This window comes from Protopterus annectens, chromosome 8.part0, assembly GCF_019279795.1.
Source record: "Protopterus annectens isolate FY-2018-M chromosome 8.part0, PAN1.0, whole genome shotgun sequence".
NCBI classification, from domain to species: domain Eukaryota; kingdom Metazoa; phylum Chordata; order Ceratodontiformes; family Protopteridae; genus Protopterus; species Protopterus annectens.
Window position 1 is genome coordinate 1232633095 of NC_056741.1, and position 16887 is coordinate 1232649981.

A 16887-nucleotide genomic window follows, 5' to 3' on the forward strand; every position below is an offset into this window, starting at 1 on the left:
TTTTAGATGTGGAGGTAGATGTATCAAAAGGATATTTACATACTAGGATACATAGAAAATTTGAGGATCACGTCAATTATCTTAAGGCTACTAGTTGTCACTCTCCTCATACTATAGAAGCTCTTCCAATTGGGGAGTTTATTAAGTTACAAAGACTGTGCAATGATCTACAAGAATTACAAGAAACTCAAAAAATGTATAATATGTTCTACTCTAGAGGGTATAGCCAGCAAGTAATAGATAAAGCTTATCATAAAATGAATCGAATTGATATACAGGGATATAAAGGAAATAGAGAAATGAGAAACTATGATAGTAACATGAGAATAAATAACTTAGAAATGTATTTCATCACACTGTATAGTGTCTTTAGTGATAAGGTGGTTGCAATGGTTAAATATTATTGGAATTTTCTAAAAAAAAATCTAAGGAAGCTAAAGATTGGCTACCAGAAAATTTAAAAATTTCATATAAAGTAGGGAGAAGTATTAAAAGCTTTTTAGTTAAAGGTAGGTTAGTTAAACTAGAACCCAAACTTTATAATACACATAGGAAACATGGCACTGAAGTCTGTGGTAAATTCAAAGCCTGTAAGCATATAGTTACAGGCTTTGATAGTATAAATGGGAGAAAATTTGATAATAAAGGAACTTTTAGATGCGATACGGAGGGCATTATATATGTGCTTAAATGCCCCTGTGAAAAAATGTTATATTGGTGAAACGAAAAGACCCTTTAAAATTAGACTATTGGAACACATTAGGGACACTGAAAATGTCAAGATGTCTAGTTCAGTAGCAGAACATTTTTATTATGCACATCAGAGTCAGTCAAAGGGATTAACAGGTAGAATTTTAGAAAAAGTTGCAGATAATTATTTGTACAAGAATATTAAAAATGTTTTATTGTACAAGGAAGCAATTTATATTTGAACATTTGATACTTTGGCACCATAAGGAATGAATGTAGATTTTAATTGGAGAGTTTTACTTTAAATAGTTTTGTATGTAATTGAATAATTAGAATATTGGTTAATTGGATTAATGAATGCATTATAAATATGGAGTGTGATGTATGCTTAGTATTCTCCTGTGAAGGCATTAGCCAACACATCAGAGGAACAATAAACGCTGTTTTACACTTTACTTGGACACTAGTTTGTGGTTTTCTACAAATAAAGTAGGTACCTCAGAAACCATCATTGACTGGATCCTAACAACTCACCCAAACCTTACCTCTAATGCCGGAATACTAATCAGACCCTCTCAGTGACCACATACCAACCTTCGCTGACCATCTCACATCTCCTCTACAAAGACAGCACCACTACACTCAAACCAGCAACCTCTCCTCTTTCAACCCCGTAGCTTTCTCATAATGTCTAAAGCACACAGACTGGAACCCTCTAAAAACCCTTCCTCTAGATGAAGCGGTATCCTATTTCAACCAAACATTCCTAACCCTTCTTAACCAGCAAGCCCCTCTTCGAACCAAACATATCAAAACCAATCCCTGCCCCTGGTTAATAAAACAGACTAGCTATGCACCAGAGAGTCAAAAAATGGAAGCAATATCAAAAACATAAAACCTCCACCTCCCTCCTAAAATTTAAACAACTTTGAACTCCACTAAAAGGGTAATAACAAAAGACCGCAGAGCCTGCTTCTGCAAACTTCAATCTATGCACTCATCAAATCCTAAAAAATTCTGGGACTCCATCTCTTCCATTCTCCAACCTGGTAATAAAGAAAACCCTTGTCCAAACCCCAGCCTTACAGACCTCTAAACAGCCAACCAATTCAACTTTTCTTCACAGACTATTGCAGAACTATCTACCTCTTTCCCTCAACCCCCCTCCTGCCCCCCTCACCCCCCAATCACCTACCTCCCTCCTCTCCTTCACCCTAACTCCCATCCCAACAAGTACAATAAAAAGACTTCTCAAACCTGTCGCAATGCACCTGACAACCTACCATCAAACTTCCTCAAAGAATCAGCAGACAGCATAGCCTATTCCATTTCTATTCTGATAAATAGATCCATACAAGAATCCTACATCCCATCTATCTGGCGCCATGCTTACATCAACCCTCTCCACAAAGGTGGCAAAAACACAGACACTACCAACTTCAGGCCTACTGCCATCTTTTCTCCTCTTTCTAAAATACTAGACAAAACTATCCAGGAACAACTTATGCCATACCTAAATTAAAACAATCTCCTCTTCCCTACTCAAAACAGCTTCCATCCTGGCCACAGAACCATGACTGCCCTTATCCTCTTTCTCAAAACCATCAACCTAGAACGCGACACTGGCAAATACGTGTCTTCCCTCTTTCTAGATCTCTCAAAGGGCTTCAACACGATCTCTCACACCTAGCTCTTATCCCAGGTCTCCACCCTAAAACTCTCTCCCACTACCATAGCCTGGTTTTCCAGCTACCTGTCCAAACACCAACAAGATGTCCATTGGAAAACATTAACCTCTCCCTTCCTTCCTACACACACTGGTGTATCCCCCAAGGTTCTGTTCTTGGTCCTCTACTCTTTAACATACTCATCAACAATGTCCACCACACCATCCCCAAATCCTCACTCATCCAGTATGCAGATGACTCCACTATCATCTGCTCAGCCCTCTCTTACTCTGAACTCCTATCAAAGACCCAATTAGTCTTCGCCAAAACAGAAACTTGGATGCAATCCAACCATCTGGGCCTAAACGCAAATAAAACTATTTTTACACCTACAAGAAACTCCAACATCAACAAAACCTCATTCAACATGCATAGCTAGAATAACACCCCCTGGATATTGTTCCAAATACCAAGCTTCACGGTATCATCATCATCAATGAAGACCTAAAATATGAAACCCATATTCACTCCTCAATCAGGAAAACCCACCAAAAACTTGGTCTCCTCTACAGACACAACCGCAGCCTCAGCCACACGACCCAACAAACTCTTGCATCCACCTTCCTTCTCCCCTCACTTATGTATGGCACCCCCCTATTCACCAATATCCAGCTTGGCCTGTGATCTAAACTGAAATCCTGTAACCACAAAAATCAGCAAGTTTGCAGCCTATTAAAAAAAAAAAAAAAAAAAAACTCACCCCACCATTGCCACTCCCTCCACAGTCTCAAATGGGTAGAACTTCCCAACTACCGGAGATGCCTACAACTCACCACTGCCCACAACCTCATCTTCAAACTTAACTGCCCCTCTCTTGCTACATCCTTAAAACCCGACATACCTAACCACTCGGTCAGATCCAAAAACCAAAATCTCCTGCAAGTCCACAAACTGTCATGTCCTCCTGGCCAACTACTACTATCTTACTCCATAGCTAAACAGTGGAACCCCCCCCCACACAACCTATCTAACCATAACAACTTCAAGTCTCACCTATTCTCTCATGTATCTTCCAAATGGTAATGCCCATGTCACAGTCCAACTCAATCTCCCCTCTAACCCTCTGACTCTGTACTCTCCACGTTTCTCATACACTATGACCAGGGATGATCCCTCCCATACTACGGACAGAATTACTCCCTACTACTGATTTACAACTGTTTCAAGGAAATTGTACACTTTTTCACTTTTATTTCAATGTACAATGACTGTATGTCTTATATCTATCTTACTGTATATTTTATTATGTGCAATGGCTATATGAACAATGACTATATATGCAATGACTAAGTTCTATATCTAACTTACTGTATATTTCTCGACTATTTGTTTACCTTGCAATATGCAATTTCTGTAAAATTTTTGTCTTTGGAGCTTTTCTACCTGGGCCTCCACTGAAAACTGGCTCTTCATGGTTCAGTGGACTTTCCCGGTCATCAGACTGAAATAAATAAATAAATAGTCAAGATGAGTCTGCACTGGGATATTGGGGGGGGGGGGGGTTTCAAAGATTTAATCCTTGGGCTAAGGCATCTCAAGCAGCAGCGATCAACTTGGATCTTTCTCGTCTACTTAGATACCAGTACCAGAGTCTTCACTATAATATTGGTGGAGGTTCCAAGGATCTCACCTTCAGGGTAAGGCTCGTGAAGCATCAGCTCATGACATGGACTGTCTACTTAGATAATCAGTAGTTAAAATGAGTCTAAACCATGATGGCAAAGGCCCTAAGAATTTTCCTTTGGGGCAAGAGTCCTGAAGTAACTGCTGACAACTTGGACTGTTGTTGACTAAGACTTCATTATCCCTCCAGTGTCCTACACTAAAGGTATAAGTGGATAATTATGCATATTTTTAACACACACACGTGTGCATCCATACAATATGCATTTTATACACTCACACACAAACCCTCGTACATGTAAACAATGAGCATCTGGTGCTACTGCTTCACATACAGTGGAATCCCATAAGCCATACCTTTCTTATTGCTCTGATCAGTAGTTTTGAATATATTCTTAAGAGAGCCCATAGTACGTATATATAGTTTGCTCAAAACTTTCCTTGTCCATTTACAGTAAAACGCTTAAGTCCACTATGCTTCTCTAGGTGATTCCCATGGGGAGAAAAAAAAAAACAGAAAACAAATACATTTTAGAGCTGTGTTCTTCCTGACCTTGGCTTTGCTTCAGTGCCACTGTGAGGGCACATTGTTTCTGACTGATTTCTTGCACTTAACCACAGCTTCTTCTGATACTTGTGAAATACCCAGTCAATCTTGTTGCAATGACTGCTTTTAATAGTAGCCGTTACTATTAGCTAAATTTGCAAATCAGCATGAATATCAAAGTGTGAGCCGCTTATTACCTCGCTCACATATCAGTTGTGGAAAGTTATAACCCCTAGCAGCCTACATCCATCTTAAAAGCTTCAGTCTTTTTTTTGAAAACTTTTAAAAAAGGAAAGGTAAACAAATACCACAAAAACTGTTAGTGCTGTAAAAAAAAGTAAAACTTATTAAAAATCTTTAAAAAGATTACAGTTTATACATTCAAAATCACTACACCAACACTGTACCACATTATATTTTAATAATTTTCCAAACTTAATATTTTCTGTAAATTTTTACAAGCAACTTTCCTAATCTAAGGAACCATATAATCTGGACATCCTGTGTCCGCAGTAGTACTGTTCGGACAAATTTGAGTTTCATTTATAGATGTTTGATCTTAACATAATTTTAATATTTAAATAAAAATATAAATAGTGCTTATTTAAATAATTAACAATGAATTAGCAATATCTCCACTCCAGTGCATTCTACATGGACAGTGAGGTGAGGCACCTAAGTACGAAACTCACTCATACTTCAAAATAGAAATGAAAATGTACATTAACAACAAAAAGTGGTGGATAGCTCCAGTGAAGTACATTTTAAACAATCTTTTGTTTTTCTTAAATATCTTTACTTAACATGACATTTTAAGTGACATAGGCACACAGAAAGTAAGAGAGAACAAAACAAACCATTATATTTCCTTTACTTTCGTGCAATATACATCTATGTTTTCTTTTTGATAATTTTATTTTACTTCAGCATTACATAAACAAATTGCTCAGTTCCGGCATCCCCTTAAATTTCACTCCTTCTGAACATTATTTTGGATGTACTTGTTGTTGGTCTTTCGGCTTTTTCCCGGTAAGGGGTCGCCACAGCGGAACTCTGGTCCGTTAATGATTGGCAGTAGATTTTTTTACGAAACGCTGAGGTGCCAGCTTGACACTCAACCCTCAACAAAGGCACGCCCATTTACACACGCATGTCTTTCTAACGCTACCCAACAGCGGGGAGGACATGCAGACTCCACACAGAAGGCACTCTCAAGCCAAGCCGAGAATCGAATGGGAGAACCTCTTGCTGTGAGGTAACAACGCTTTCGCTGTACCACCGCGGAAGTATGTACTGTTCCTACAAATTCCATTAATTTATATGTAATTTGATCCCTTCTCACACCTTAGTTTCACACTGCTCTTCATTAAGTGGAAGTCATTCAGTTAAGGAAGTCTCCCCCAAGAAGAATCATGACTATATAAAGAATGGTTTATGTTGTACAGAAATAGTACACAGAGTGCAGGCATTAATGAGGTAATGCATGGTGTCAACAGAGACCCAGTAGAGATAATTAACAAACTTGACACCCCGACCCCATGTGAAAAATGGGAAAAAGGGGTTGTGGCTGGATGGATGGACTGACATTTAGCTTCCAAATGCTGTAATTTGAGAGATACTGAGTGTTGTTTGCTAACATTTATAAAACACGCACGTGCAATAGCAACATTTTTGTAAATCAGTCCAAAACGAAATATAGACAGGTGGCTTGCACGACATTGTTAGAAGGTTGACAACAGAATGAAAACTCCATACTGCTGATATGAATATTGTAGGTAAAATAAATGACATAAAAAGACAGAGCCGTACACAGAATTACACACACAACAAGGATTAATACCTGTAGGGCTGACATTAGTGCCACTGTAAAGATGAATTTCCACTGAATAATGTCTTACTTTTTCCTGCAGCTCTTACAGTGTTTGAGACATTATCATTTGCTGGTTTGGGAAATTGTTTTGCCAAAAATCTTTAAGGACTTAGCAGGCATTCCCATGGAAGTCTTCAAGCATCGAGAACACCAGTTAGTCAATACTGCTTAGGGCACAAACAGTTAATCTGTGCTGCTATAAATGTCAACCCCATTTACTGGATTTATGCCAGGTGGCTCCCTTCCTTCACCCCACTTACCCATTTGCTGGTCTCTCATGGTGAGAGCCAAAATGCCTACCAGTCCATGTCACAGCAATATAGCCCATTCTGCTCCAGAATAAAGGACCTAATCAGACCATTTATTCTGCAGACAGAGGTGAATTCCAGTGGTAAGGAGTGGGCTAGTCTGATGGATCCAGTGAACATTCCCTTCCCACCACAGCCCCTAAACCCTTGGCAGCTCACCCCAAGCTCAAGCTCTACAGTTTGTCTTCCTATGAGAGGAATCCACATCTGCACAAACAATGTTCAGAATACTGTTTGGTAGTATATGTATGCAGCAGGGTTGTATTCTCCATAGCTTTAATACATAGTGGTCCATAGGTGTCACCCAAAAAGTGAGCCAGAACTGCATACCTCTATCTCTCTATCTCTCTCTCCAGGACGTAGAAGCAACAAAGCATTTTGCTTTTGCTAAAAAGTCAATTACTCTGCATTTACAGGCATTCTCAGAGATGTTATCAACAGAATAAATCAATTTTACCCAAGCTTAGCATTATTATTACACTACATATTATTCTTAGAGAAATCAAAACGCCAATAGGGTATCACAGCACTGACCTAGATTAGAATATACAAACACCTACAAGCAGGTTTGACAGACTACATTGTCTATACAAATGAAAAGAAATATAGTAACAGACAAGACTACTACAATGAGTAAACAAATGCAGTGAAACTATGGAAAGAGAGCAGAATACCGAGTGCTATGTAATAAAAATAATCCATACTATCAGACTCATTAGCTTGAGAGACGCAACAAGATATATAACGCACAGTCTGCTAGCACACAATAAGAATTAAAAGAATTTTAAATTTACTTGTTTGTAGCTATCAACAGGGGTATGGATTCACCTAGACATATTTTAGCCAAGTATTACAAACTCAAGAAACATGCAATTCTAATATAACACAATATAGGTCAGATGGCATAGGAGTAAACTATTTAAAACAAAGCATAAAAAATGTAAACATTAACCCAAAATGTTTGAAACATAGCAAGCTTAGTATACAGAGCAAAAAACAGGAATAATAGTACCCTAACATGTATAATATTGCTTATTATCCATTTGAGAAGGATGACAGAAATCAATGTTATTAGATTATTACCATGGAAAATCCACTTTGCATGTAGAACCATTCCATTCTGACATTAAGTAAACCTGAAGTAAAGGAGGTATTGCAACAAGGGCTTCTAACTGTGTTAACTAATGTAATTAACTAGTTAAGAAAACTTGATATGTTTTAATCATGAGAGTAAAATATTAAAAGTTAATCTCGAAATTTTAAGTTTGACTACAGACAGCATGTGTTCTGCTGTATTTAAATGTATAAAAACAAAGCACTAAAAACCTTCAGTTTTTTATTATTATTTGTTCCAAACTCTTTGGTTTTCTTCAACATACTGTGTGGTGTAAAGACCTTCTAATTTTTTTATTAAGTTTATGGCAAGTGTGTAGCCAGGCATACTGTCTGCATTCTAATGAGTTACTAAAACAATGTTTAAAAAGGTCACACAGGAAAACCAATTGGTTCAAAACACAAAAAGAAAAATCTAGCAAAGTTAGAATTTCCACTGTGTGATACCTTAAACCTCTTGAATCAGAGGCAGCATGGGATATATGTAAATTACCCTTTAAGGATATCAGGTGTTTCAGCTAAATGACAATTCTGAATGTCCATGACTTTTTTCTTTTACTTTTAAGACGATTTATGGACAATTTCAGGCCAATAAAGCCAAACCCCTCTAGCTGTGGACATGCAGGTTTCTGCCTTCTTATGACATCATCAGCACAGCATAAGAGGAATGTTTGACTTTTGGAAACACAGGGTAGTCATACCCAACTGATATCCATAAACCTAAGGGTGTCTACAAAATATCCCAACTAAAACAATGTTTAAAAAGATCACACAGGAAAACCATTTGGTTAAAAGCTCAAAAAGAAAAATCTAGCAAAGCTAGAATTTCCACTGTGTGATAAGAGGCAACATGGGATGGACATTCAGAATTGCCATTTAGCTGAGACACCCGATAGGTAATTTTACGTATATTCCATGTGAACCCACTTCCCTCAGATATCATTCTAGGAGTGCAACATTAATATGGACTTTCCCCTCACTGTGCCATGTACCCAATCAATGAAAAAAAATGTCAGCCTTCCTTATGTCACTAACCATCTTTGAAAAAAATAAAATACTGCCTTCTCACCCTTGTGTCATGTTCCTAATCACTGTAACATGAATACTCTCACTCTAATTGTACCATAACAGCTGAAAAAGACATACTAATCCCTCCCCTCACCCTTAGCACCCTTCTCCAACTGTGATCGTGATAAAAAAAAACTCCATCCTCCTGCTTTGCGTCATACTGAATCATTGAAAAATGATCAATATTCCTCCATCCCTTGCAGCATTCCACAATGATAGGAATATCATCAAACTTCTCGCACCTCCATGCTTGTGTCATGTCTATGATTAATAAATAAAACAAATGTTCCAAACAGCAGAAATCCTTCTTCCCCAATGTCATATCCCCAGCCATGTTTCACATGGTATAAATTTCCCCTTCCTACCAATTCCACAGTGTCATATTCTTGTCATGAGTGAGGTTAAATACACACCCCTTTCACCCTGCTTTGCAGTCCCAACCCTCATACTTCTTCACAAAGCCTTTTGATGCACACAGAACTGTTTATGCTACAAATACTACGGCATAAATCAGCAAGTTATGGAGATAAATACATCTACAGCTCATTATGCTACTTCCCGAGCAGTACAGTACCTTTAAGCAAACACCCACTAGCCCCTGCAGGCATTTACGCAGCTTGTGATGGCCAGGTGCATGCAGTGGGCACAAAAAAGTCACATATGCTCTGTTTCCCATTGTACTCAAGTTGGCACTTCAACAATTACACAAAGTACAGGCATTCTGCTTACCTGTCTATTAAGGCACTTTTATGATGTAGTTAGCTGGTGTAGGGAGATTTATATTCTTGACATTCAAGGGATAGACTGTCTCAGAATTACAACCAGCCATTTTAAAACAGCTACTGCATGTCAACCATGCATCTCTCAACCAAACACAGAATTCAAGACATACAGCAGCTCAGTTCAGCAAAGAGTATTTCTTTGAAAGCATTTAACAAATCTACAAACACATTTATACACATTATGTAACAGGTTCATGGATAAGTACTAAGTTAGCTGCCCTTGCGGGCCATTTTAAGCTTAGCCAGTTTCTCTTTTTGTGCTCAAATTAACTTATTCCATTTGGTTATAGATTAGCCTTACCTATCCCATAATCAGTAATTACATATTGCCCCTAATGAGGATAACTGTGATCATACCATAGATAATTTGATGGTACCCATATATGGGATAAAGCATTTAGGAGCCACCTCTGTCCATTAGTAGTAGAGGGAACAGTCCTGAGATAAATTTTCTGCTTACCATTCATTAAATCCAAGTTGCTCTCAAATATAGACAGAGATGCACTGTTTTATGTGAACAGGAAGCCTGTTCCAGAGCAGTGTTACCCTCTGCAAGATATATCTATCCCTCCAATCTATTCTGTTGATGTTGGAGAATATGTTTAGATCCTTAGAGTATTTCTGATGCCATTTGACTTATGATGTGCAGTAAATCATCAGTACTGGGTCGGGGGTTACCTTGCAAGTCAGACACAGGTTACCTTTTAGCAGTCTGTAGGACACAAACCATAGTGACAGGGGTTTAAGTTGGTCCACATAAGACATGTTGTTTAAGCCTTGTATTCTTTTAGTACTATCATAGTGGGCACTCCTTTTAGTAAGGTATCATTGTGGGCATTCCACTTTGTTGCATGTGTCTGAACAGATACATGCCAAAGGGGGCATTATATTCAATGAATGAACTAATGCGGGCTAAGTACAAGGGGGGCAATGACATCCCTTCATCTAGACACAATCCCTTTGTTTATATGCAGTGCAATATAGAAGGACATTCTTACAATGGATGCATGTTGGTCAAACGTTATTCTCACTATCCACATAAGTGTCCAAATCCCAAAGAACTGGGTCAACTTAGGATTGTACTGTCAATGTGGTAGTTCCTTGGAGTAGAAGACTTCTGAAAAGATGCAACAGTGATTTTTTTTGGAATTTAGTTTCAGTCCACGATTTTGGCACCAGTTATTTGAGAAAAAAATTCCTGCAGGATGGCTTTGAAATGTATGGATTCAATGACTGCTCCTAGCTTGCAGTCACCTGCAAATTTAGTCAGCCAGTCTTTTGGTATTGGCTTTTCCTCAGAAAAGTGGATGCCAAACAGGAGAGTTCCCAGCACAGAAGCCTGGGGACTTCAATGGTGATGGGTCTCTTTGTGAAGGTTACTTCCCCTATTTTGATTTCCTACACCCTACCTGTGAGCCAGTTGGCAATCCAGTGGGAGACCTAGGGATTTATTCCCAGTTTACTTAGCTTTTCTACTATGCCTGAGTGGGGAACTGTGCCAAGGGCCTTGGCCAGTTCCAGGTATGTACCATTTTGCCTTCATCCATTGCCTTGGTGCCCTTTTCAAAAAAAAAAAAAATCACCAGGCTGAGAAAGCATGACTTCACCTTGATGAATCCAAACTGAGATGGGTCCAGCATTTGGACGTTCCCTATGTCATGACTGATTAGTTCTATAATAAGTCTTTCCATGGCTTTGCATATGAGGCTGGTCAGACTTCTGGGTCTGTAACTGCCTGGGTTCTAAGGAAAATAATCCCTTATGTAGAGGAAAGACTGTAACTGTCCTCCATTTATTTGGTACAAAACCTGTGTAGAGGTTGAGGCTGAACAATGTTGAGGTTGAGGCTGAACAATGTTGATAAGAGTGTGGTTAAATTGTGCTTTATGCTGTTTAAGATGCATCCAGGGATATCAGAGCAATAATTTTAAATTTTGACAGCCTTTTTAGAATTTGGTCTTGTGTGACAGCTGGAAACAAGCCCGTTTCAGGAATATCTTGAAAACAGACGGAGGGGAGAAAGGGGTAAAGTTGCAGCTTTGTTCATTGGCCAGTAGATTTGCTAGGTCTTCAGCATCTGTGTAGGTATTATTCAGAATCAGTTCAGTGCATTGCTGCTTTGTGCTTTTGAGATTAAGAACATAAATAAAAAATGCCTTGTGATTGTCTTAAGCTTGGGTAGCTATTTTAGCCTCAAAATTAGCTTTTGGTGAATTTTATGATGGTCCTGAGTTGTTTGCTTACTTCAGTGACAAGGGCTCTTAACATTTTGGGAATTATTCTTCTTACTTTTGGTCAAAATTATTTTCCTTTTATTATAAAGCTTGTTACTATTATGGTTTCACCATGTGGGTTCGTTTCTGTGGTTTGCCCTGCACTTGTTCTAATGGGGTACACCTGCATCTATGCAGCTGTTTACATGCTGGCACTGTGTGGTGGTATACACATCTGCGTATTCAATGGAGTTAACTGGGTTTGGAGGGGATTTGAAGCTTGCTATATACACTTCTGTGTATTCAATGGAGTTACCTGGGTTTGGTGGGGAAATAACCTTGCCAATATATCACTTAGGAGTAAATAGTTTGTCTTAAAGATATTTCTAAAGGTATGTTGGGTGGAAGGTATCTGTGGTTTCAATTTTATTTCGAAGGAGACTGCATTATGGTCAGACCTAACAAGTGACGAAGATATGCAGGGGATGGGGCAAGATGCTCCCATATTAGAAAAGACAAGATCCAAGATGTTATTCCTCCTAGTGGGTACTCTGACTAATTGTTCCAGGACATTTGTATTAACAAAGTCCAGAAATCTGTGTGTTTCTACACTACTGGTAGTTTAAGTTTCCTAGTCTATAGTTGGATAGTTTAGATCACCTAGGAAAATGGTACTGGGTTTAATACTGAGTGATTCCAGTTCCTGTAAACAGGTGCTGTGGCTTTTCTATGTCAAAGAGGGAGTTCTACGGCTATTTTATATATGGTACAGGAAATTTCTAATTGTTATTTGGACACGAAGAGGCTCTAGTGATCATGGGTCCTCTCCTGTTTGGTATCTACTTCTCTGAAGTACAGGCTAGCACAGAATGTCTTTGGCTAATGAAGTTTGCAGATGACTGCAAACTAGAAGCCATAATCAAAACTCCAAAAGATGTGGACATCCTACAAACGGGCCTCGCTGAGACAGATGCCTGGTATCAAAGCCATGGCCTTAAGCTCAATGCCAAAAAGTGCATTGTCATCCCTTTTGGTAAAAGCTCTGTAACCATGAACTACCACATAGGCGGTAGTCTACTTAAACACCTGAAGTGTGATAAGAAACCTTGGGACACAGGTGGACAGTAGTCGCTCCTTTGATAATCACATCGCCACAGTAGTCAGGAAATCCTTCTACATGGCACACCTCATCACAAAAGGTTTCTCATCCAGGAAAAAAAGATGTCATTGATCCCCTCTACTCGTCACTCATTAGACCCATTAAAGTGTACAACGCCCCTTTTGGTATGTACCTCACAAAACATCTACAATAACTGGAAAGACCAACAGAAATACCTCACAAAGAGGATTACCGGCCTCAAACAGATGCCCTACACAGACAGTCTCAAAAAACTGCAGTTTTACTCCGTCGCATATTGCCTACTCAGAGGTGATCTCTGCCTAACACACAAAGCTATGTCAATCCCAGAGCTTTTGGACATGCTCCACTTAAAGAAATCCCAATCCCGCTGAGCTACACGCTCTAGGGACCTAAACCTTGTCACCACAATAAACAGAACATGCTGGAGGGATACAGTCCTGTCCCAGAGACTTCCCATACTCTGGAACAAACTACCTATCTATATCAAACAAAGCTCCTCATTAGCACTCATGAAAAATCTTGATGATTGGATGGGAGACAGGAAATTCAGCCCAGGGATCACTTCTGTGGCTCTGCTCGACAGTGGCACATGAAAATAATTTTCTTGGGTGGCGAAAGCCAGGGTACCTTTTGGCTAGGCTTATATAGGCCCTAGGGCCAATAACCTAGTACCTACCTATGAACCTATGTTGCTTTACCAGTACTGATGCGAGTTTCTTCTGGATGTAGATTGAGACATCTCCACCCTTCTCCCTCCTGCACAGTAGCTGGTCTAAAAGTTTGCAAGGCATTATAGCGCAGGACAGCTGGAGTGCTCTCCGCTATTTTAAACCACGTCTCAGTCACCACACGGTTGTCAACATTCTCCAGAGTGAGAGAGGTTTGCAGGGATTAGAGCTTCTTGTTTAGGCTCTTAGCATTGATCAGTAACACCTTCATATTTTCCTTTGTTTATTCTGTTATACTAGTAGGTTTACATTGTCTAAAAAAGGCACTATGGGGAGACAATGTCTTTGCCAATAATGAAAATTCTAAACGGGACAGATATGGGCAATCCATGTTGAAGCAGCATGGTCTGTCGATCATATCCTTCCAGACTGACAAATATTGGACCCCAGCTGAATGACACCAAAATCTAAACCAATTACTGAAGTCAATTATTTTTTGCTCATACTGCATCATCATCCTTGGAGAAAACAGAATACTGTTCAATGCTAGGCGCATACCTGTCTAGGACACAGTCCGAGTGCTCCATCACACCTCTCTCCATATAGTCTGGGGTGGTACACTTTAAGTCCTTGACAGTGGCATGAACTATGGTAGAGTCATACTGATGCTTGTTTTTCAGAGACTTGAGTAAATGCATGATATGATGGAGCCTGGCAACAGACAAGCAACTAAAGGTAACTCTGTCTTTGTTAAGCCTGGTAAAAGGCACATCTATATGTCTTACAATGGAGCCACCTACAACAAAAATGTTTTGTTGGGTTAATGCCTGCCTTATGGGCTCAGCATCTGTGACTTTGGGACTCCTTGTGCTATGTGAGGAGGTAGGCTTTACTTGATGACTGCGCTTTGTGCCTGTGCTACGTTTTGGAGGTCTTGAAGGCTTGGGCAAATTAATCTTTAGAACCTCGGCATATGATGGATCATGTGTATTGTGATGCGCTTGGAGAGCTGTGATGTGTTGTGTACTGCTGACAGTTTTGGTGTCCAAGTTTACTGTGTGTGAGATTTTTGCCTCCAAGGATATTATATATGCATATCTTTCTCAAACTGTGTTATTCTGTTTAACAGATGATCGTCAGACGGCATGAGACAATTCTTACACTGTCTCAAGATACCTATCTCAGTCAGACTGGCTACAGAAGTTGTAAACAAGTGTTGGTCCATGAAACGGACAGGAACAACTCTTTGGGCAGGGGTAACAATAACTACCTGGAGTTTAGTTTTATGACAATGTTTGGGTAGACCTGCTACTGTGTATTTAAAGTTCAATACAAATCAACTAGTCTGGAAATCGTCTGCTGCCTTCAGCAAGAACCACTAAGTTAATTATAGTAAAAAAAAAAAAAGAAAAAAGTAATTTAATACTAAAATCAATGCAAGCAGTATCACTGCACTCAACATTAAGCAATTTTATCAAAGACCTTTTAGCCCATTGAGTAGTTTAAGGGGAGAGACTTTGCAAAATGAAATTTATGTCTTACTGCCAACAGCAAATAGAGAGAGGGATGAAATTATATTGTCAAATTATAATAACTGGAAGGCAACAAAAGATACGGTAGGTTTTAACAACACAAATACAACAGACCAAGTGGGAGAGAAAAACAATTGGACACAGCTCTGAGATGACTGGCCTGGAACATCCTTAACGCAAATACTAGTCCTGAATTAGCCTGACATATACTCAGTACACAAGAAAGAAACTAGGGTTTAATATCAACAGCTACACCACTTAAACAGCAAAATGAAGCACAATTATATACTAGAACTACTAACAAAGGCTTAAAGACCTTAGCTAAAGAATTTAAATTCATATCAAGAAATGAAAATATTTCTTTTTCTATGCAAGAGAACTATTAAAATGCTTGGTTACTTGGTTTTATATAATACACATGCATATACATTTGCACAAGGACGCACACGTACACACAAAAATGTACGCGTGCACACACAAATGCACACACCCATCTACTGGAATCTTTGACTACAATTGCATATACTTGTGAATAACAAATTGAAGTTAGCTGTTTAAAATTTTAGTATATTTTTATCACATAATTCTAAACTTGAACATATAGCCCCCAATCACACTGAGAACCATTACAATTAGATCAATTTTAAGTACATACCTTGTATGAATGCGAACCAGTGGGATCATTGTGTGTCCGTATTGGATAGTGGAGACAGACTTATTGCCCATGGCATATCGGGATTTTGAGAGTGAAAACCAGCCCTGAAACAAAATGAATACAGATTAGTGAAAACCAGGGGCTGACTGGGAACAAGAAACATAGTATAGCTGGTTCTAGTGCATGTAAGAAGCACAGTTAGCATAACCATATCAAAGACCCTCTACTTGTTGTAAAAGGGAAATCTAATATGCCACTGAATGAGGAGCTTTACAGAAAGCAGGGAAACTTATTCTCAATGTGATCTCAAAGCAGATTATTCAAAATGCAAATATCCTACTCTAGTAATATAGTGTTGAAAGGCAGTTACGGTTAAATTTCTACGATTTATAACATTTACACATAATATAAGTAAAGCATAACACTTAAGCTGCATATAGAGACTGGTTGGTCACTCAGTCTGCCCATTTATGCATTTACTGCTGAGGCTGGCAAACCTCGGTAATTGAATGCCTGCCTTTCCTCTACCCCTTTCTGTAGCCGTTTTATACCAGTCCTGTATATTTTTAAATTATTTATCAATTCTGAAACCATCTGCTCCTCAGAGAGGTTGTACCATGCATCTAGTATTCCTTTCAAGAGAAACCATTTCTTCTCTCTGCTTCTGAACTATCGCCCCAGTTTATCAAGTGCATCCTTTTTTCTCTCTCAAAGATGTTTTCTACAACAGCACCTATACACTTCCTGGGAGCTATTTCACGACGACTCTGTAAAGAGTTGCCTGTTACTATGGGTCTATGTCAACTGGTCGAAGGACTACTTTGTCGAAACGTATATGGTCAAGACCATATAGTCAACAATTTGGTTCGCTGAACTGTTTTGACTGAGATTGCTGTAAAGTAGGGATTGAGTAATTTGCCTTTTCCCTACTGTAGTGCAGTCCATGAGTT

General features: G+C 39.0%; 1 protein-coding gene across 1 annotated transcript in view; it reads right to left on the reverse strand.

Annotated features, from left to right (window-relative positions):
• CCDC115 (coiled-coil domain containing 115) overlaps positions 1–16887 on the reverse strand; it is a 303910-nt gene that overhangs the window by 233279 nt on the left and 53744 nt on the right. Inside the window, exon 3 of the mRNA XM_044080726.1 lies at positions 15938–16041. Coding sequence (XP_043936661.1) covers positions 15938–16041 — 104 coding nt within the window. The remainder of the gene's footprint in view (positions 1–15937; positions 16042–16887) is intronic.